General features: G+C 36.1%; 3 protein-coding genes across 4 annotated transcripts in view; 2 read left to right on the forward strand and 1 right to left on the reverse strand.

Moving 5' to 3' along the window:
- The window catches only part of LOC116302171 (QRFP-like peptide receptor), a 37,711-nt gene that overhangs the window by 13,735 nt on the left and 2,003 nt on the right, over positions 1 to 21,973 (forward strand). The window contains exon 2 of one of the 2 annotated variants that reach the window (XM_031711393.1): positions 2,792 to 2,830. The gene's annotated coding sequence lies outside the window, so the exon portion shown is untranslated. Of the gene's footprint in view, positions 1 to 2,791; positions 2,831 to 21,420; positions 21,756 to 21,973 lie in introns of those variants that run through there. The other variant, XM_031711394.1, reaches the window with a different exon arrangement.
- Positions 5,906 to 14,158, reverse strand: LOC116302175 (adrenocorticotropic hormone receptor-like). The gene is made up of 2 exons (XM_031711400.2): positions 13,684 to 14,158; positions 5,906 to 9,571 (listed from the first exon to the last, which is right to left on the reverse strand). The coding sequence occupies exon 2, from the start codon at positions 9,437 to 9,439 to the stop codon at positions 8,429 to 8,431; it is 1,011 nt and encodes a 336-aa protein (XP_031567260.1). The 5' UTR covers positions 9,440 to 9,571; positions 13,684 to 14,158; the 3' UTR covers positions 5,906 to 8,428.
- On the forward strand, positions 18,756 to 21,071 carry LOC116302173 (orexin receptor type 2-like). The gene has a single exon (XM_031711397.1). The coding sequence runs from the start codon at positions 19,056 to 19,058 to the stop codon at positions 20,154 to 20,156; it is 1,101 nt and encodes a 366-aa protein (XP_031567257.1). The 5' UTR covers positions 18,756 to 19,055; the 3' UTR covers positions 20,157 to 21,071.

A 21,973-nucleotide genomic window follows, 5' to 3' on the forward strand; every position in this document is an offset into this window, starting at 1 on the left:
AAGTAACATCGATTGCTTTTATGAGCCTCGTGACGTCAATTTCCTTCATCGGTTGACCATGTAGGTTCTTAATTAGAATTCTTCAAAGTGATGTTTTTTTAGAAAACCAATTAGGCTCTCCAAAACACTTTAGATTTCCATTGATTATCAAACCTGGTGCCTTATCGCTCGGATTGTTTCATTTTTCGTACCTCCTAATCCAAATGGCTCGCTTAGCATCAAGTTCAAAACTTCATTCATAACATTTGATTAATTTCAACAAAATATTGTCGCTAAATTACTTCAAACAATGAACTGAATTGTCTCGATTTCAGAAGTCCGAGAAATAATCATTTTGTACAAACAAAAGCATTTTATTAGTGAATGAGCAACGACGGAAAACTCACTAGGTTTTTGATTTCTTTAGATAAAAAATGTCTTTGAATTTCGCCGATTATTGCGCCGATTCGTAAAGCTCTTTCTACGTGTGTTGGTTGAGACAATTAAATGATTCATAACAGGAAGCACTTTGGTTCGAAAGGCAAACCATTTTCTTCTTTTTTGTGTGTGGATTGCTGACATTTTGCTACCTTATTCGCCTAGAGGAATTAGCTATTTATACGGCGCTTTGCAAAAATTCTGCAAATAAAATAAATATCAATATGTTGGGCGTGTTCTGGGAATTTTTAACTAAAAAATCGTTTTAATAAAGTTTTGATACATTTTTTCGTTAAAATATAGTCATGGTGTACAGTGTTAATGTTAGATATAAGCAAATAAGTCTCTATATGATGTATGTGTTTTGATATATTTGAATTTGCAGAATTGCAAAACCACTGTTTATATATGCAAAATGTTTTTTGAAGAGGTATGAAACCCGGAGAAGCCCGGAGAAGACACAGGAAAGAACCAGCAAACGGCTTTACTTAAGATGGTTTCAGATACAGTATTCGAACCCTGCGCGCCCACAACATTAAGAGTCAAGCTCCATCCGTTTTTTCCCGTTTACTTTTTTGCATAAGGATTATGTGTGATATATGTGATATGTGTGTGTGTGTGTGTTTGTGCATAGTCGATCACCAGTAGAACAGTGCTCGATACTTTATTTAGGACGAAATATATATGTGTGTGTGTGTGAAAGATTCTGACTCACGAAACAGTTCTGTAGAGAACGAATATGGTCGTGTGATTTCTTCACTTTACAAACACACACACACACACACACATAAATTCTGATCCTTTTGTGCATATATACAAGTATATCAAAAGTATATCAGAAATTATGTGGTATCATCCCTGATATTTTTTCGGGTTGCCTATCACTATGGCTTCCTGAAAAAATATCAAGATATAACTAGTGTGAGCTGCGTCGGTGTTTCTAATGAAACAGTTATGATGAAAAGGTAAATTATACACCGTGAAAAGATGAAAAAACTTACTGACGTTTCGGACGCTAGTCCTTCGTCGGAGTAAAAGAGAGAAGTGGTAGAAAGGAGTGTATATATGATAGAATAAGACAAAAGAAACCAATGAGAGCAAGGTAGGCAAGGAAACAAAAACAAACAATCAAAAGACAAAAGAAAAGGTTAGTTGAAAGTAAAGCGTTCATTAATCCCGTTGGGACTAAGAGTGCCCAATAGGTCCGAAACGTCAGTACGTTTTTTCATCTTTTCACGGTGTATAATTTACCTTTTCATCATTACTGAAAAAATATCAGAGATAATATCCATAATTTCTAATATACCGCTTAAAATACTTTTATGTATATACAAAAGTATCATAATGTCTGCATGTATATATACATACATATACTATAGATATATAAATCTGGGTGCTTAAGTCTATACTGTGGGTAGAGTGCTCGCATGCAATAAGTTGCAGAGCGTAATAGATATTCTTAAGTCATGAAAAGGAATGTTTGAAAACCAATATACTACTGTATTAATAGCAATTCCATGTTCTTAATGTTTTTGAAAGCGAAATTTTCCTAGACAAGACAAGCCTATTAGACAACCTGTTTTCAATTAGGTTTTTTAAAAGAGCTCGAGTATGGTTATTAGAGCCTTAAGCTTTCGCTCTTAAAACATTAATCTGCATGACTTCACAAAGTCGGATTACTCTTTCGTAATGTCTAAGGTTTACTTCACGCACATCAGTAGTTGATATAGTCATATAGAAATGGATTTGGGAAGACCGAGTTGAATCCTAAAAATAGATAGCTAAGTATATAAATAGCACTATATTAGGTGCGAAAAATAAGAACATTTATTATAATGGCATTCTATAGCATCTACAGCTTTTTATTTATTTATTTTTTCTTTCTTCAACTCAATTGTCGTTTAATTTGGACTGCTCTTTGACGCGAAGCTTTGAATGACAATCTAAATTTCGCTAAATGTATTTTTTATATCGACTTTGTCTGAGAAAAGGATTTTGTTCTTAGTTACAGATATAGAGACTTTTGTGAGCTTCATGTTCATCATTCCGTCCCATTTGTTATATTTCTTTTGGCTTTCTAGATCTTTCTTTGCTTTGCTTTGCTTTGCTTTGCTTTGCTTTGCTTTGCTTTGCTTTGCTTTGCTTTGCTTTGCTTTGCTTTGCTTTGCTTTGCTTTGCTTTGCTTTGCTTTGCTTTGCTTTGCTTTGCTTTGCTTTGCTTTGCATTCCATTCTATTTCATTCCATTCCTTTCCTTTCCTTTCTATTTTGTCTATATTTCTCTCTTAGTCATGATTTGGTAGTTAGCCATTTTTACAAGTGAATTACCCTTTTATATTGAACAATGAACGACTTTGATTGTTTATATCTTCACAGGCTGAATGAAAATGCCATCTCTACGTGTGGAAACAAAAGGTAATAGATATTGTAAAAACATTTAAAAAATAAACAACAATAGGTAGTCTGATAATTAAATGATTGTAAACACATACGCACACAATAATTCTGCGCAAAGAAAACAAAGTAAAATTGGCATTGTATCTATTAGGTAAACGAAATAAATACAACATGCTTACTGACGTCGGTAAAGCGACGTAGAATTTAATGTATAAAAACGAGGGAAAAGTTTAACAAAAAAGCATCCAAAATAGCAAATTAAAAAGGCAAAGCAATCGAAAAATATAAATAATAAATGTTTAAAATCAACAAGAAATCGAAAGCAAAAATGTGTACTGTGTTTTCACTCATATATATTCAACTTAATTTCATCAAGAAAGAAAGACAAAAAAGAAAGAGAAAAAGAAAAAGGAGATTAAAAATTAACTGAAAGCCATATGCAAAATCATTGACTCTTTCGTACATATATACAAGTATATATACACCTACTTGCAAGAACGTAGTCATACGAAAATAGAACATTAGTGATTTAGTGGGATAGGAATTATATTAAAAAACAAAAGAAGATCACTGAAGCTGAACTTTTTCTTTTGTTTTTTAATGAATTCCTTTCTCACTAAATTACTAATGTTCTATTCTTGTATGACAACGTTCTTGCAAGTAGGCGTACATTTATACAAGATAAAAAGTATATCAAAAATTGTGGGATATCATCCCCGATATTTTTTCCGAGTTACGTCATGATGAGTCTATCACATATGCAAGCAAAGAAGAAGAATATAAAATAAAAGCAACACGCAGTAAACACAATTAAAGAAAATATTTACGAAAACTAGGCTTAAAGCGCGTATATAGGGTATAGGAACTGCATGTTCTAGGCAGCCATTGCGGAACTCTTGACGTTTTTAAATACTGTTTTATTGCGACTATATGCAAGCCAGTACAATCTATTGCTAGTAAAGATAAAAACGGGCCGGAGATCTAAGATGGTGATACAAAGCATAACTGAACAAAAAAGCTATTTAGTCCTAAAGTACGTACTAACGACAAAACCGCGGCTTATCCATCTTCCCTGAAATCTTTTTCGTAAATCTTCCTCGATACGTGCCCTGAAACAACCCTTGGGCTGATCTAAATCAGGACGCGGTTGACTCACAAATGAAACCTTGAAACAGCCTCTGGGTTGATCTATGAGTTAGGGTGAGCGTAACTCACAGATCGAACCCTGAAACAACCTCTGGGCTGATCTATAAGTCAGGGTGAATCTAACGAACAGATCGAACCCTGAAATAAGCACTAGGTTGATCTAAGTCAGGACGCGGTTGACTCACAAATAAAACCTTTAAGCAACCTCTGGGCTGATCTAAGTCAGGGCATGGATAATTCATGCACAGATCGAACCCTGAAACAACCTATGGGCTGATCTATAAGTCAGGGTGAATCTAACGAACAGATCAAACCCTGAAACAACCACTGGGTTGAACTATAAGTTAGGGCACGGCTAACTCACAAATCAAACCCTAAAACAAACTCTGGGATCTAAGTCAGGGCATGTCTAACTCACAAATCAAACCTTGAAACAAACTCTGGGATCTAAGTCAGGGCATGTCTAACTCACAAATCGAATTGGAATTTAGCGTATAGGTTTTGCGGAAGGTAGAAAACCAAAGAACGCGGAGAAAACTCATTACGAACTCTACTCACATATGATGGCGAATCCAGGATTCCAACCCGAAATCCCATAGATAAGAGAAGCAAGTAAACTATAACAATAGAACGAGAGCCACTCTTTGGAACCACTGCTAATATATTTTCCATTAATTAATTTATTTTTATTTTTTATTTCATAAACTACCGCTATTCAACCCTCAATTCCTCAAAGATAAGTTCATGCAAAGGTTTTTGGATTCTATTTTCTTTAAACAATTAAAACTTGTTTCTATATTTCATTTTAGATTTCCTATTTTTGGCGAACTTCGGTTGAGCGCGCACTAGACTTTAAGTGGAAGGGCTTATTTTGCGATACATATATAGCTTTTATAATTGTTATAATGATAAAATTAAGCCTTAGGTAAGACTTTAAATCCCTGAGAGGTTGAGTAACTATGTTTTCTATTTGATTAATCTTTGTTTGTAAGGCCGAGAAAAATAAGACCGAAGAAATTAAGTTAATTGTGCGTGGGTTGTGCTGTAGGTGTCGTTTTTAATTGATAAAAGCGACTTCTTCATAGAACGACAACAAGCTATAGGACTGACAAAATAGAGCAGAGCAGAGCAGATTCGTAATTTACTAAGCACAACACATATTGAATATCTAACAAGGACAAAAACTCTCTCTCTCTATCAAGAGCCTTCTTCTAGCCTGAAGAAACGCAGGTTCTGGGTACGAGATTGCGACAAAAATTATCAACAAGAAAGCGAAAAAATATTACAAATTAACAAAGACCACTGACGTATATAAAATATCTAACAAAAAGAAAAACTTTTGACGTCCATATTGACGCTCGACGCTCGATGCTTGAGATTGCTCTTCATCCCAGATGAAATACTGCCGCTAGACTGCGAAGCACTAGATAATAGAATAATGCTTCGCTTAACTACCAAACAACACTTCTTGTAGTAATTGTCGTCCATCAAATTATGGCGGAGGAAATTATTATACTTTTATGGCAGGCTTATAGGAATTCGAATTGTGATGATAATGTTAATATTGAAGATCGGAGATTTTTGAGTTTGATTTTCTTTTTATCACATATTGATACTATTTTTGAAAACATTTCCGAGGCCGAAATTCCTATCCAACGTTTCCGACTTTTATTGAAAGATTAGAGAAATCACATTTTAAAATCAATAGATGGAGAGATCAATCAAAGCCTCAAGCAATCTAGAAGCGACAATCTTTAAAAGAATCGAAAACTTTTATTACAATTTTTTAAGTTATCTTTTTGGATAATGCTAGAAGGTTGCATCACCATTTTTCTTGACCCTTTGAGAGAAAGCGGACTGGATGCGGTGCGTGGTTGAGGCGATCCAAGTGCGAGGTGCCCGACAATTTTGCTAGCACTTTAAAAAAAGACAATGACACCATGAGTCTTCCAGGTTCTTTTGTTGTTGTTTATTTTAGGGAAGCATTTAGTCACACAGGACATTTCTGTTAGAAACTTTTTTCAATACTTAGGGGAAGGGAGAGGGGTTGTTTAGCCCCGCTCCCGATTTGGCTTTTGCTTTGTTATTTTACATACAAGTGTTATTTTATTTACCACATTTGTGCAACAATCTGTCGTGATCTTCGTCTGCTCCTTTTGACCGTGGAATCAAAATATGAGGCCGTCTTTTGGAAGAGAGGAAATCAGTGTCGAATCTGTACACTCTCGGGGCAGACAATTTACCCTAAAACGAATTCTACAGCAAATCATGTTATAAAACCTTGAGCCAAAGGAGCTAGTAATGAAAGATTGAAAGGCAGGAAATATGATGTAATGTTGTACACAGTGTGTCTACAGTGTGTTACAGAAGTAGAATTCGAGATCGACTTTAGTCCAGAGCTGGACCAACTTTTAGGAAGCGCCCGCGGCGACTGAAGAAAAAATGAATAGCGAAAAGAGACTGGTAAGGATTGTTTTCTTTTCGTGCGCGTGCGCAGTATTTTCTCTTATGTTTGATACATAAATTATAGTTACTTAGGAAAGTGGGTCCAGTTCTGGACTAAGATCGACTTTTGCAACGATGCGCGTGCGTATCAAATTTCCTCGTGCAAAGCAATACCTTCACAATTAGCATTGTTAACAATGGCGCAGCCAATTAAATACGAATTTATAGAAATGCCCAGTTTTGTTATAGAAAAAGTTTTCACTTGACATTTTTGAAAACTGTCAATTGACATCATCGAAAACTGTGTCATGTGACATTAACGAAAACTCTGTCATGTGACATTATCGAAAACTCTGTCATGTGACATTAACGAAAACTCTGTCATGTGACATTATCGAAAACTCTGTCATATGACATTAACGAAAACTCCGTCATGTGATAACGAAAACTCTGTCATGTGACATTATCGAAAACTCTGTCATGTGACATTAACGAAAACTCTGTCATGTGACATTATCGAAAACTCTGTGATGTGACATTATCGAAAACTCTGTCATGTGACATTAACGAAAACTCTGTGATGTGACATTATTGAAAACTCTGTCATGTGACATTAACGAAAACTCTGTCATGTGACATTATCGAAAACTCTGTCATGTGACATTAACGAAAACTCTGTGATGTGACATTATCGAAACTTCTGTCATGTGACATTATCAAAAACTCTGTCATGTGACATTGTCGAAAATTCTACTGTCAAGTGACATTAACGAAAACTTTGTCAAGTGACACTCGTGAAACTTTGTCACCACGCAACATTTACAACCTGTGTTCGAGTCTTTAGGATCCTGTGAATGCATTCCAAATTGAATCCATCTTCCAAGTATGATTTAATGATTTACTTAGCGCCCTTTATTTACGTCCCGTGGTTCTGTCATATGACATTAACGAAAACTTTGTCAAGTGACACTCGTGAAACTTTGTCACCACTCAACATTTACAACCCGTGTTCGAGTCTTTAGGATCCTGTGAATGCATTCCAAATTGAATCCATCTTCCAAGTGTGATTTAATGATTTACCTAGCGCCCTTTCTTTACGTCCTGTGGTTCTTTCACTCTTCCCTCCGATATTGGTTAGTAATGATGAAGTCCAGGCACTGAAGGTGGTCACTGTCAGGATTTCTTCACCTCCTGTGGTTCTTTCACTCTTCCCTCCGATATTGGTTAGTAATGATGAAGTCCAGGCACTGAGGGTGGTGTCTGTCAGGATTTCTTCACCTCCTGTGGTTCTTTCACTCTTCCCTCCGATATTGGTTAGTAATGATGAAGTCCAGGCACTGAGGGTGGTCGCTGTCAGGATTTCTTCACCTTCTGTGGTTCTTTCACTCTTCCCTCCGATATTGGTTAGTAATGATGAAGTCCAGGCACTGAGGGTGGTCGCTGTCAGGATTTCTTCACCTTCTGTGGTTCTTTCACTCTTCCCTCCGATATTGGTTAGTAATGATGAAGTCCAGGCACTGAAGGTGGTCGCTGTCAGGATTTCTTTACGTCCTGTGGTTCTTTTACTTCCCTCTGATATTGGTTAGTAATGATGAAGTCCAGGCACTGAGGGTGGTCGCTGCCAGGATTTCTTCACCTCCTGTAGTTCTTTTACTCTTCCCTCCGATATTGGTTAGTAATGATAAAGTCCAGGCACTGAGGATGGTCGCTGTCAGGATTTCGTCACCTCCTGTGGTTCTTTCACTCTTCCCTCCGATATTGGTTAGTAATGATGAAGTCCAGGCACTGAGGGTGGTCGCTGTCAGGAATTCTTCACGTCCTGTGGTTATTTTACTTCCCTCCGATATTGGTTAGTAATGATGAAGTCCGGGCACTGAGGGTGGTCACTTCTAGGATTATTTTACGTCCTCAATAGCTCTTTTACATCCCTTCGTTATAGGAGTGATGAAGCTAAGTGTGGAAAGAATTGACGGCTATTCAACATCATATTTAGCAACAAACAGCTTGGATAGAGTCAGCGGTGTTTCATTGTATTTCAATGACTTCGACTGTCCCCTTTACCCCACGTCGTTTTTGTAACTCTCCCTCTTGTTGTTCAATTACGTTGGCATTAGTTGGTCTTGCATATGACTGTACCTGGCTAGAGTCCAGTTGTATTACGCGCTTCAAATGCAAAAGTTTTGCAAATGCCAGTCGGTATCTACTGTTCCTGACACAATAGATATATGGATTGAGGGTACTGTTGCATAAGGACAAGGATAAAAACCAATAAAACCATATCATTTTATCTAGTTCCTCTTTTTCAAGGATGTCTGCATTGGTGATGACGTACGCCAAAAATGGCGTCCAAAACACAATAAACACACCAACGACAATTGCAATAGTTTTTGCGGGTTTTCGTTCGTTCCTTTGCCTTGTACGCAATGGGATGCCTTTCTGTGTGTGGTCGTTACTTCGCACACTTGTCCCAAGAGTGTTCGCCATTATGATTTTGTTTTGCTGTTTCCTTGCAGTATAAAAAAGATATACATATATGATAACCGTGGATAACAAGAGTATAGTCATATATGTCCACACAGCGTAGTACTTCTCTTGTCCTTGTATGAAGTGACTTGAGACTGTGAAGGTCGGGCATAGAATCCACAAAGTAGAGATGACCTGTACAGCGCGTTTACTTGTTGCAAGTCTGATGTACACGAATGGACGTTGGATTGCCACAAAACGATCAATCGTCACCATAAACATACTTGTGATCGACGCCAGAATGGCCAAAAATCCTATAGTTTCGAGAATGGAATTGAAGGTAAGGTTAGGGCTGTTGATACGATATACACGGCACGTCAACATTGGTTGTTGTACACCAGTAACGATCAAGTCTGCTACTGCCATGCTGAATATAAACAAGTCTGGAACAGTTTGTAGAGAACGGTTTTTGACGACAGCCAAAAGAACTAATGCATTGCCAAATGTCCCAAGCACAGAAATAAGAATGTTGAAAACCACAAGGCAAATTAGAGCTGGTGGAAGAGCCACCATCTTGTCAGTTTTCTCGTTTTGGTTTCAGACAAGAATTGACGGCTCAAACGGTCTTTAATTTCTTTCCCCAGTAAGATACACTGTAAAGAGAGTTAGTAGGACCAGGTCACGACCAATAGCTTCTAATTTCTCCTGTTAAAATTTTAAAACTCCAATTAATATATCTTTTCAGATTAGTCAGTTCAATTCAAGTTTCAATAGCACTTACAGCTTTTTTCCATACATCAACCACTTCTAATCAGCATTTAAAGTCGATGATTGGTTTATGAATCTATTAGTTTAGTTTGCTAATCCAGCTGGTCAGAACACAATAAGAGTTTAATCTGATGCACGCCTAGCTTCAATTGGTAATCAGAAACGAAACCAGTTTTATTTCAAAACAATCTAACTACCCATTTTTAGTAGCATGAGAAATTTTAAAGAAAGCCAGGAAAACGTTTGGAACTGTATTGATATGCGTTTTGGGCGTTCACTTTGGTACCTCTATTAAGCGGACGCCCTTGGGACCTTGGTCGCTTACCAAAGGCTTGTTTTACAGTAAATAATAGGACTTCAAATGTTCAATTTTATAATGACCAATGATCTCGGTTACTAGTTAACCTTCAATCGTTTAATTTAACTGAAATTAGCGAAGAAGGGGATTCGTAGTGAAAACCTTGGAGCAAATTTGTTACAGATGGTATTGTTGTCGTATTGAATCCGAACGCAGAGCCAATACTAAGTGAGCAGTCATGATGATCGTGTCCGTATAAATTAAGGTTCTTAACTATAGAAATTATATAATTACGATGTGGCGGGCTTGCATTGTAGGCAGTCCACGTCCGTTATTGCAGTTTTCATAAACATGCCAAAAATATGAAAGGTACCGACAGGTTCGATTGAAGGCAGCGAAAAACCAAATTACGGTGTGCAGCAGGAGTCCGCATGTTTATGAAAATAGAAGTAGAGCGCATGCAGTAAAACCATGAAATAAAAGCAAAGTTGATACTGACAAATAGTAGCTATTTAGTGACTAATAGTTGCTAGCACTCAACCAGAACATTCATCATACAAAGACAAATACACAAGAGACCATTTGTGTCTTTTGTGTAATAAATGTTCTGGTTGAGTGATAGCAGCTATTAGTCACTAAATAGTGCTATTTGTCAGTATCAACTTTATTTTTATTTCATGGTTTTACTGCATACGCTCTAATAGAGGTGTCCGCTAAATAGAGGTTTGTTGTACAGTAAATATAGGAAGGAAATTTTGGGACCCGAGCTTCTGTCCGCCTAAAACCTCGGCGTCTGCTTTTCTCTCAAGGTGCTATAAATTTCAATTCTTGATTCACTGGACATTCGACACACCAATGCAGTCCCAACTAGCCTAGTTACCGCTATTTGTAATTATCACGGGGGGAAAACAGTACACTTCTGCATAGTAATGAAAATTAATGTTCAAAATTTTGATATTTTAGCTATAATATTTACATAGCTATCGGTTTGTCTAAGTATATAATTTTGATCATATTCACATGTTAAAGTCGCGCTTTATAAATATTAAATATTATTATCAATATTATTATTGTTATTATAGTTTTACTTGTTGTTTATGTGGTTATTGTTGGTGTTGTCTGCTTGTTTTTTGGTTTTGGTTTTTGGTTATTTATATATCTCTTTTCGAATTCTTTTTCTTTTTTTTTTTTTTTTTTTTTTTTTTTTTTTTTTTTTTATTTTGGCATTCAAATAGTTAATTGTCAAGCTTTCCGCCTTGGCCATCTTGAATTAAATTCGGTAATAGAAATGAAAAATATAATAATAAAAACACCAGTGATGAGAAAAACAAATTTCATTTCAAAATATTCATGCTTAAATTCGGAAATACGTACTAATTAAGTGATTTGAGACTTAATTTATTTCGCCAAATAAATACAGCTAAACAATGTTGAAAGCGTTTCAAGATTCGCTTTTTCGAAGTTAATGTTTTAATTTTATGGGGATTTAGTTCTTGAAAAAGAGAAAAAAAAAGTCACTTGAAGCTCTCCTAATTTTGAGTAACGTCCAAAGTGTTTAAACGAATTGACAAATTAAGTCGACAACTGATTTCTAAACGTACTGACGTACTTGAGTAGGTTTCGTGATCATGACTTAAAAGATTTAGCAATTTGTTCAATATATAAAAGAAACTTTTAACAATACTACTTGTAAAAGAAAGGTTATATAATATCTTACAGATAGGGGGCAAGAATAAATCCTGATTAAAGCCTTGTAACACTTCAAGTGAATAAATTAAGTGCCCTCGTATACTCACAAAACGTGAATACTTTATAGATACTTAGCAAATAGTCAGGCCCGCTCGCGGTTCGTTTTTCAACCAGTCTTAAATTATGCCATTTCTCGAAAAACCAAAATAGCACTACTCCTACAAATAAATGGGGAGGGGGGGGGGGGGGGGAAATAGGGCCTAGTTTACAATTTTTATTGGTAATATAGTTGAAACGAAAATAATTTGTTTTAGGGAATAATAATTCACCGCACAGTCCTAGTAATAAAGAATAACTCGGAAAATAATAATTTTGTAAATAAGGAATGACTCATAAAAATATAGTTCTACGAATAAAAAAGATCGACATAGAAAAGAGATAATAAGTATAGTGGGAAGAAGATGTTATCCACTTTTATTATGACAAGGGATATTTTTTCCTCCTATTTATCGGGATAAGGAATCCTTCAACTCTCCCTAACAAGGGCTCACGTAACATAGACATATTCGATCGTTCAATATATATTTTAAAGCCGCTATCGCGTTGTTGATTATGAGGTATAGTCTTCTAAAACTAAGGTCAAGTGCTGCATGTACGTAGGTGAGGTGGCGAGTGTTTGATTAGTGAACAGGAAGTTTAAGATTGGTTAAAATCTTTCCTTATGCCGTGTCCTTGTTAAACAAAACGCACGCAGTCTGTATTAAGGTATTTTTGTTGCTTGGATAGTCATTAAAAACATGCTTTGTTGTGTTTCGTCGAGAAAAATTCACATTGCGTTTGTTTGTTTAGGTCCCGTTTATACAACATATCACGGAAATATAAATTAGAATTTGATCTAGAAGTTCACCCACAATTTGAATAAAATCAAGAGATACGATACTTTTTTTGGTCAACCTTTCTGCACGAATAACAATTTTTCAATACAATTCTGGTGCAATGGTCAAGCACACTGACATTCCTAGTCGGGCTCCGGGGAAACAATAAAGTAATCGTAAACATTCGTTTTGCAAATATGATAAATGTTACCGGCCGCTCAATTAGAAAAAGAAAAAGAAAAAAGATTCTAAATGAGGAATTTTCAATTGGATAAAAGATAGTTGCCAAGAGGATGTGAATTTTCATCTAAACAAAGATCTAAAATATCGATGTAAATCGATTTGAGTTTTTGAAGATTTTCCTTTCTTCGTTTTCTCATTTCTATTTTCCATGTTTGAAAAATGCACAAGTTAGCCAAATCCTTCCCAAGTTTCGACTCTGGTTTTCTGCTTCTCTTGCAAAAAAATAGAACGACAATTTACAGGCTTTAGTTTCTTTGGACAGCGATTGCTAAAAAGAAATCCTAACTCTATTACATATATTGAAGGATGAAGCGGTAAGCCGTGTGGGATGGGCTCGCAAATCATATAAGAACATGCGTAATAGGTAAATTACGAGCTTTGTATGAAACGACTGAAGAAGAGGACCAATGGGCCTTTCACAACTTCAAGTCGCGTAAAAAATGAGCCAGCTCAACTAGAAACCGTGGACAGCTGTTTCGGCCTGTATTGGGCCTCGTCAGCACGGTGTATCTAGTGAGCTGGTAGAATCCCACAAAAAAGTAGTACACCGTGCTGAGGAGGATTAATGCAGGCCGAAACAGCTGTCCACGGTTTCTTGTTGCTGGCTCATTTTTTACGCGACCAATTGGCCCTCTTCTTCAGTCGTTTCATACAAGGCGCGTAATTTACCTATTACGCATGTTCTTATATCTTTAGTTTACATTATTATATTGATAAGCCGTTCGACTATTGATAACAAGATTCTCTCTCTCTCTCTCTCTCTCTCTCTCCCTCTCTCTCTATATATATACCTCTGTTGCCCGTTCAATTTACAAAACATTCATAAAATCCAACAACCTTTTGGCTATTGTGACTAATCTTTCGCAATTCAGTTTTTTAAAATGTTGTTCATTTTATATTTAGTTTTTGGTAAGTGATAAAAACTAAAAACTTTATCGACTTACCAGTCGCTCTTGAGTCTAACTTCTGTTGGCAGATGATTAATTTGGAAATGTAAGATTACGAACAAAAGTTCCCAAACCATTGGATTGGCAGCTCTGTTGTAGTCACGAAGAATAGAAATTGTGTATGGATGGATTGCCCAAATGAGGCAGGTGTACTAATGATGACAAAAAGACCTTTTTAAGCTAGCAGAATCAATTTCAGAACCTGACCGTGATGTTGGCCCAGAAAAACCAGTCTGAATAGAAAATAATAATAACTTAGCGTGAAGAAAGCTTTGTATAGAATTTGAAGACACCCTGGTGAAAATTATAGATGGTAATGGGCTATCAAAGCTGATGACATCTCGGTTTTCAACGAACAAAGGCCACAAGTCTGTTCTGTTAGGCACGTTCTACCCTCGCAAATCAACAAGTTCAAATCATGCAGCTCATTAGCGAAATGCAAAGAAAGCATGTTGAATATATTTTGTGATTAATTCGGCGTAGCTTTATATGTGTTTGTTCAGCGGTTCAGTGTTTTTCTTAGGTTGTTTTGATAGAGTTGCGGAACGAACATAATGTATTTGACAGATTGATATTGAGAAAAACCCTTCCTCGAACACCCGGCTCTCATCGTAGGAGTAAGAGTTGATTGCCGAATAACTCGATGGAGTATTGCGTTAGAAGAAGATGAAAAATGGAAAAAAGAGAAGCTAACAGCCAACCAGCCAACCATGCGGCGTCTTGCCACAAATCATAATTGACTAAATATGGCTGCAACGACCGAAAGCGATTCTGGGAAATTGTTTCCGGCTGAGATTATGAAGCCAGCTGGAATAACACTACAGGTACTTGCGATCGCTTTTAAAGATCGAAATCTCTTGGTAACGTCCATACTAGCGCTCAGTGACTCACGTCAGAAACAAATCGATTCCCTCACGAACTCGAAGTCGTATATAGATAGGGTTAGTTGTTGGCCATGCTTTGCTTTAATACTTTCCTTATTTCTCTAAATTCTTTTAGTTTTCTTCATTTTCAAATTCAGCACTTTTTTAAGCCCGCGGCGGTGGCCCTACCATTACGAACTTCACTAGTCATGACTACATGAAACATTGGTTGAGCGTTTGAATGAATTGAATCTAATCACTGACTCATTAAACAATGAGTCCTTGTACTAAAGGATTTTAGTTCCGGGGCTTCCATTAAACCAGAAAAACTGTCCAGGCGTTGACCTAAATTCTCAGTAAGGACTAAAGTCAACGGAAATGGTTAAGTGAATTTTTTCGAGTCGTTCCGGTATGGTGTAGTGTATTTTAGGACGGGTATTGTGTCGACCTGTTTGTGCGAGCACTATAATGTTGAGTTAATTTTAGGATCAAAGAATGGAAACGCATTCGAAATAATCACATGTCGTTCAGAAAGTTTAGTGTAGGGAACGATAACAACCAGGCAGAAAAAGGGATAAAAGAAGGAAGTCAGGATTAAAGGATAACACGTGAATGGCTGTATCGCATATTAATTTTGATAGCTGGTTTTATTTATTTACTTATTTATTTATTTATTTATTTATTTATTTATTTATTTATTTATTTATTTATTTATTTATTTATTTATTTATTTATTTATTTATTTATTTATTTATTTATTTATTTATTTTAATGCGAAGGGTATAAGCGAAATGCTAAGTTAAAAATTTTACCAAGGAAATGGAAAAAAATCTTCCTGTAATATAAAATAACTGAAAGTTCTAGAAGGAAAATTGATTAAGCGACAGCCAGAACAATCTTGGGACAAACGAGAAAGCTGGTATTTTTTGGCGAGCGAACACTATAAGGCTGCGTTCATAATGTATGGCAATGGGGGGGGGGGGGGGGGCAGGTGAAATTGAGGAGGGATCGGGAAAATTTGGTAGGAATAAGGGGGGATGGTCAAATTTTTATCAGAAAAATGGGGGGGATGCAAAATTTTTGGAAGAAGCTACAAGCCTTGCTTAGGGGGATCGTATTTTTTTGCATGACTTTAAGGGGGGTGTTAAGAATTATTCTGGACATTTCAAATTTTCCCCTGCCCCCCCTCCCCCTCCCCCGCCCCCCCCCCCCCCGTCATACATCATGAACGCAGCCTAAGTAGGATGTTGACCGTTGAAAATTTTATCAAGAAATGACAAACAAATACTGATGTTATAAAATAGCTGAAAATTCTAGGGATAAAGATAAGAGACTGCCACAGCGAGGGATTAGATAGAAGGAATCACTGCACTGATAATGGACGCCCACGAGAAAAACAAGGGCAAAAAGAGTAGAAAAATAGAGCCCTTTGCAGGAGGTAAAATATATTGTCCAGTATTCCTCTTGAAGCTATCAATATTTCCATGCTTCACTTACGTGTGTCATATTACAACAATCTTGAGCTTTTGGCGAAACTACTCGAAAAGGAAGTTGGTCCTGAAACTGGATATTGTCATTAATTTGTTCTATTTAGCAATTTACAGCACTTTAGGGACAGTTAGAATAAAGAGATGAGGGGGAGGAAAAAGAGAAAGAAAGGGAGAGAGAGTGAGAGGAAAGGAAAGAGAGAGAAAGAGGAAAAAAATAGGAAAAAAAGCTAAAGAATAAATAAGAATCGTCAAGCTCAAAACAATTTACATTTATTTTTAATGTCGTTGAGAGAAAGAGAGAGAAGTAAAAATGAGTAAAAGAAGGAGAATAGCTTATGGGAGAGACTACAATGCGAAGGCGTCGTCCTCTCACTAATGCAAGGCTTGTGGCAATTGGCCCGGCGTTCGAGTTCCATCCAAGCTAGTCTGCATGTGTGTTGAGTTTGTTTGATATGTTTTTAATATCCTGTGCTACGAGGACCGAATTATTTTCCGGGTTCTCCGGTTTTCTTCATTATGTAAAAGTAAATCCTGTGATTTGAATGTCGTTTGCATAGAACACTGTGAAGTGTATCGGTATAGTGTGAGTGTGTAAGTGAAGAAAGTGTCCCAAATTATCGCGAATGCGCTAGAACGAATAAGTTAAATAAAAATATTTTTTTGGTTTTATTATTAATGTTACTATACGTCGAGAAGCTATATTAAAATGACATGCTTGTAGTACCAGGTACGTATGGCGGAAGTCAGAACTGCCGTGTGCTTACCAAAAACGCTTAATTATTGAGAGCGATTCGAATCAATTGAATCTCTTTACATAATGTCCACAGAGTTAGTTCTCTTTCACTCTAGATGTCTGTGTAATTTGTATACTCCTATTTCAAATAAAACGTTGTCATCGCCAAAGGCGATAGGCAAAGATAGAAATGGCTTCGCTGAATACAAAGAATATTGAATCAGTCTCAGCACTAAGCTCCGTGTTCATTCCAACTATTTTAGATTTCTACATGAATGCGACCTATCTCCTAGCGCTTTTCGCCTATTGCCTATTACCTTTGGCGATGACAACGTTTTTTTGAAATAGGTGTATACACTAGAGACTGAATCAATTTTACAATGGTAGGTCAGTGGAAATGACTCTTCTAGTTAGATAGTTCAATAAGAAAAGCTTGTTGCCACTAAAGCCAGTAATTATGTTGATGTAAATTCGCTCGAAGTGCTAAGCTTTTATAGAAGAGAATATTTTTCATAAGAGCCCGCCAACGCAGTACGTCTTTAATTAATCCAAACACTTCGGAAAATCGTTCAAACGAGAGAAAAATCAAAAATAGGGGAAAAGATGCTATGAAAGTTCATGGAATTTCTACAATTGTTTTATTCATTCTTTTAAAGAAAATTTAGCATGGTTCCCATAAATAGCTTCTCATTTTTACTGTTACAAAACCTGCTATTTTTCTTGCTTTTCTTATATATATTTTTTCTTTTGTTCAATACACATTATTTTCATTTTATTTATTCAGCTTTTATTTGCATCAACAGTGTTGATACCGTTATTCCTACATTTTAATATCATAATATGTTTTAAAAAAGTAAGAAAAAGAATACTAGGAATTTAATAAACTTCAATCCAAAAGTAAAAATTGACTATATTATATTGACTCGGATTTATCTCGGGTGACTAGTACTGTTGAATATGTTATGTAAGGAATTTTTTCTCGAAAAGTCCAGTTGTGTGTCGGCCGGAAATTTGTGACTCTGACAGGTAGTTAAACTACACACGATCGCGAAAATCATACAATATCTTGAATCCTGCATCAAATACTTTTTTAATGTTATATAGAATGATCAAGAGCCTGTGAAATGAATGAAAATATTCCTGTGATTGATATTCGTGGACTTGCCATTAAAAATATAATATCCCAATCCAATGCCGGTTTTATTAAAACCGTATATTCGCCGATGAAATGTATAAGATATCTGACTGGTATATTTTTTCATGTCGAATGTAGATAATTATAATAAATAGAGTAAGATTATAGACATAAAAGTCTTATCTTTTTGAGAAAAGGAGATTTAATAAAGCCATCACAGTGTTGTTGGTCTCTTAGCAACCTGAAACAGGTGATTGAAGTGCAATATTAGAACTACTTTATAGCACTTAACTGGATTGATTAGCCGTTCAGAGTGCGTCCAAAACGTCTTATTTTTGACATTTTATACTGTTTATTGGGGATAATAATACCTATATATATTATTATTATGAATGTAGTTCATGTTATTTGATATTGTTGACTTGGCTTGTGACAGAGATATGACTGGAAGTCAACTCTGAGTCTTAAGATTAAGACTGCACTTTTGATAAAATTTTTCGTCTTTATTGTCTTGTAAAGCTTTTCCCTTCTTTTTATTTTTATTTTTATTTTTATACCAAATAAAATCCATGTATTTAAAACCAATTTCGAACTACTCATTTCAATCATTTTGCCAATTATTTTTACATAAGTTTCAGACCATTTTATCCCACATTCACTTAAGTTGAAGTACCAGCTGCGCATGCTTGAAAATCAGGCGCCTTTGTACTCAATGAACACTTAACAAGCCGGTCATTAAGTACCCTAAGAAGATCGTGGATTACTGCATTATATCATGTAATGGGAAATTCTCGAATGGTTGCTTTCAAAACTTTACGACAACGTACTGTAGAACAATGATTAATAACTGGCGCAGTATTCTTTCGCAATAATCTAGTGTAGACCTTAATTAGGGTTATATATTATTGAGTAATTTAGTATTGAATATCAATACAATTGAACTCATTTTTCCCCATAGTCTTGTCCATTAAACGTAAAGTCTCCACGCGAAGTACAAATAGGAAATTTACTCAGCACCCCACGGCGATACCTTCTAATTTGCTTCCTGCGTTAGTTGTTTTTTGAGGAAAAAAAGTTTAAAATCTATGATCAAATCAAGAGACAGCCAGTCTTGAGGTTGATGTTTAAAGCGTTAGGAGCAACTGAAAATGGCCGAGCATGAAGTCCAAGTAAACCAAACCTTTGTGAATACCACGAGAAACTTTACCCTGGACTCCAACGAGAGTTTAGAAGATAAAGATTACGTCAAAGCAGGGGCATATATATTGGTGTTTTTAACTGCTTTGATTGGGAACACCATTGTTGTGGTTGTCGTTAGGAAAAACTTTGGAGGAAGATTGCGATCTGTTAGCTACTATTTTATAGTAAGTTTAGCCGTCGCAGACTTGATCATGACCGTTGGCAACCTGCCAGAACGAATCACAAGAGCTTTTACCGCGGACAAGTGGCTGCTTGGTGGAGAAATAGGGATAGCGGTTTGCAAGATGGCGAACTTTATCGAAAAAATGACGATATTGGTGTCGATTTCAAGCCTTACTGCGATTGCAGTTGATCGATTTTTTAACGCTTTCTCGCCTCATCGTGTTATTATCACTGTTAAAAGAAGCTATATCATCATATCTCTGATCTGGATTCTTTCATCTATTTACTGCATTCCAATATTGGTCTATGGTAACTTACTTCAAAAAGAAAACGGAACCTATTGTAAGACTCGCATTTTCTTTCCCAAATGGACCCTCTGGTTTCTGCCATTCCTTATCATCTTACTCGGTTCATTATTTATCGTATTTATTCTATACTTCGCCATTTGTGCTAAACTTTGGTGCACGAAGCGACCTGGACGCCAACGACATGCTTCAAAAACTCAACCCACTGCTCGAGGACTCGTAAACAGGAAAGTACTTAAGATGGTCACTGTCGTTGTCGTCGCTTTTTACATTTGTTTTCTACCATATTGGCTGGGCTGGATCTTTTGTTCTTATCATTTCACTCCCCTTATTTGTAACGATACTTATTCATCTGTCTCGATATTATTTTCCTACGTAAACGCGGCTTTAAACCCTATAATATATGTATATTTTAGCGAGAATTTTCGCGATGGTTTCACGGCTCTTTTTCCGAATTTGTGTAGAAGAATAAGAAAGAGAAACAAAGTGAACCCAACGCGTCCGCACGTGACTAACGCTTTGGCAGGAATAACATTACAGTCAGTAACTTTATATCAACAGTCCATGCTAAGTAGCGTTTGAAATACAAAAAATACAGTCATCAGTCGTGAGGAAAAACACTAGAAAAAGCAAAGTGTACAAGTGCCGGACTAAACTTCGTTTTGACGGGAATCAGTAACTTTATACTAACCGTCTGCGCTAAGTACCGGTTTGAAATACAAGAAATACAGTCCTCAGTCCCACATGTAACTAAACCTCACTGATTTGACGGGAATACCATTACAATCAGTAATTTTATACTAACCAGCCATCCATGCTTAGTCAACGCGTCCGCACATACACTTGATGTAACTCAGTTTTGGCTAAGTGTTTGATCGAAGAAATACAATGGTCCGTGAAACAAGAATTAAGCAACTGTCAGCGCAGTCACAGAATCTAAATAAACATTTAGCGTAAAACAATAGACCAAGATAATAGACCTGCATGGGCATAATGTTTTCCCATTTCATATCACGTGTTATTCTATTAATAATTACATTCTGTTGTTTGAGTACATTGTATCCATATTCATGTGTCTTCTTATGCGCGACTGTTAAACAAAGAAACGATACTTTAGAGAATGACACGTGGTCTGAAATGGGAAAACATTGCAAGTTAAACATTTCTAGGCAAATGAAAATACCTAGGCTGAAATATCTGTTGGGAAACTAACTATTTATATTTATATATCGATCGGACATTCTGACGTGCGAGATATATGCTTTAGACTTTGAAAATCAAAGTAGGATATTGATCATTTACCATCGAAATTTTTTTTCTAGAAAATCATATTTCAACATTTCATTTAACCAGTGAATTTTGTCTAAATACAATTTCTTAATATAAACTGTAATTAAGATGCGCCATCGATCAAGTGGTAGATTCGTTTTCTTTGTAGAGAGAAAGTTGAGTTGTCTACTTGATAGTTAACTTAGTATGAATCAGTAAATATATTGGTTTGCGCCAGTAAAAAGCGTTAATTTCACACTCGTAAAGCGCGCGCGCTTGCGTTCGCGAGATTGCTGTCGCGAATATCTCCCCCAGTCCCTACACCTCCCCCATCTCTTCCCCTCTTCCTCCTTCCCAGTCTCTCAGGCTATGGTCTTGCGCGATAACACGACGGCAGCCATGTTGGATGGCAGGAACAATGTAATCGTTTTAAAAAAAGAAATAATTCGATATACGCAAGCAATATATCAAATCCCGTAATTAAAGCGATACAATCTATTGTCTGCCATCCAACATGGCCGACAGCTCGGTCTAACTATATCTCTCTATATTCTTTTTCTTTTTTTTTTTTTTTTTTTTTTTGAATTAAAATATATCCTGAACTCACAGAACAACAGAACAGGGTATAGCTAGAATACCGTATCAAAGAATGTGGTAAAAACTTTGAAAATGATGACCTCCTTTTAAGGACATGAGGTGATTAGACAAGGCCTCAGCGAGCGACATCATAATTTATTCTATCCTTTAAACCTCAAATATTTGGACAACAGATCTCTGAATCTTAAGCATGCGTCTGAAAACAATGATTCCAGCAGTACGCGTCATGTTTTTAATCAAAAGATAAGACATTGCATGCATATGGTATCTCGTTAATTCTTACTCTGGCCAAACCAGTCCACTTGTCTTCATTGGGTAAGAACAGACTTGCTATTATTGAAATGCTTTCCATTTTTTGTCTAAATTATTCATCAATTTTTAATTTTCGAATTTATCTCTCTTTTTTTCTTCTTTTTTTATTATTTCAAAGTATTATTGTCATTATTTACTTATAAAACAGGTAAAATTTCACCCGATATTTCAGTTCATAATTCTTTTTTTCGGTTCACCTCGTTTTAAAAAGAAACTAAAAA

Source organism: Actinia tenebrosa, unplaced genomic scaffold (assembly GCF_029948245.1).
Source record: "Actinia tenebrosa isolate PJP-AT-01 unplaced genomic scaffold, QUT_ActTen_1.0 PGA_scaffold16__25_contigs__length_10494907, whole genome shotgun sequence".
In the NCBI taxonomy this organism is placed as follows: Eukaryota; Metazoa; Cnidaria; class Anthozoa; order Actiniaria; family Actiniidae; genus Actinia; species Actinia tenebrosa.

Excerpts from the sequence above, each read along its gene's own strand:
- LOC116302173 (XM_031711397.1), top strand. The coding sequence starts at position 19,056 with ATGGCCGAGCATGAAGTCCAAGTAAACCAAACCTTTGTGAATACCACG.
- LOC116302175 (XM_031711400.2), bottom strand. The coding sequence starts at position 9,439 with ATGGTGGCTCTTCCACCAGCTCTAATTTGCCTTGTGGTTTTCAACATT.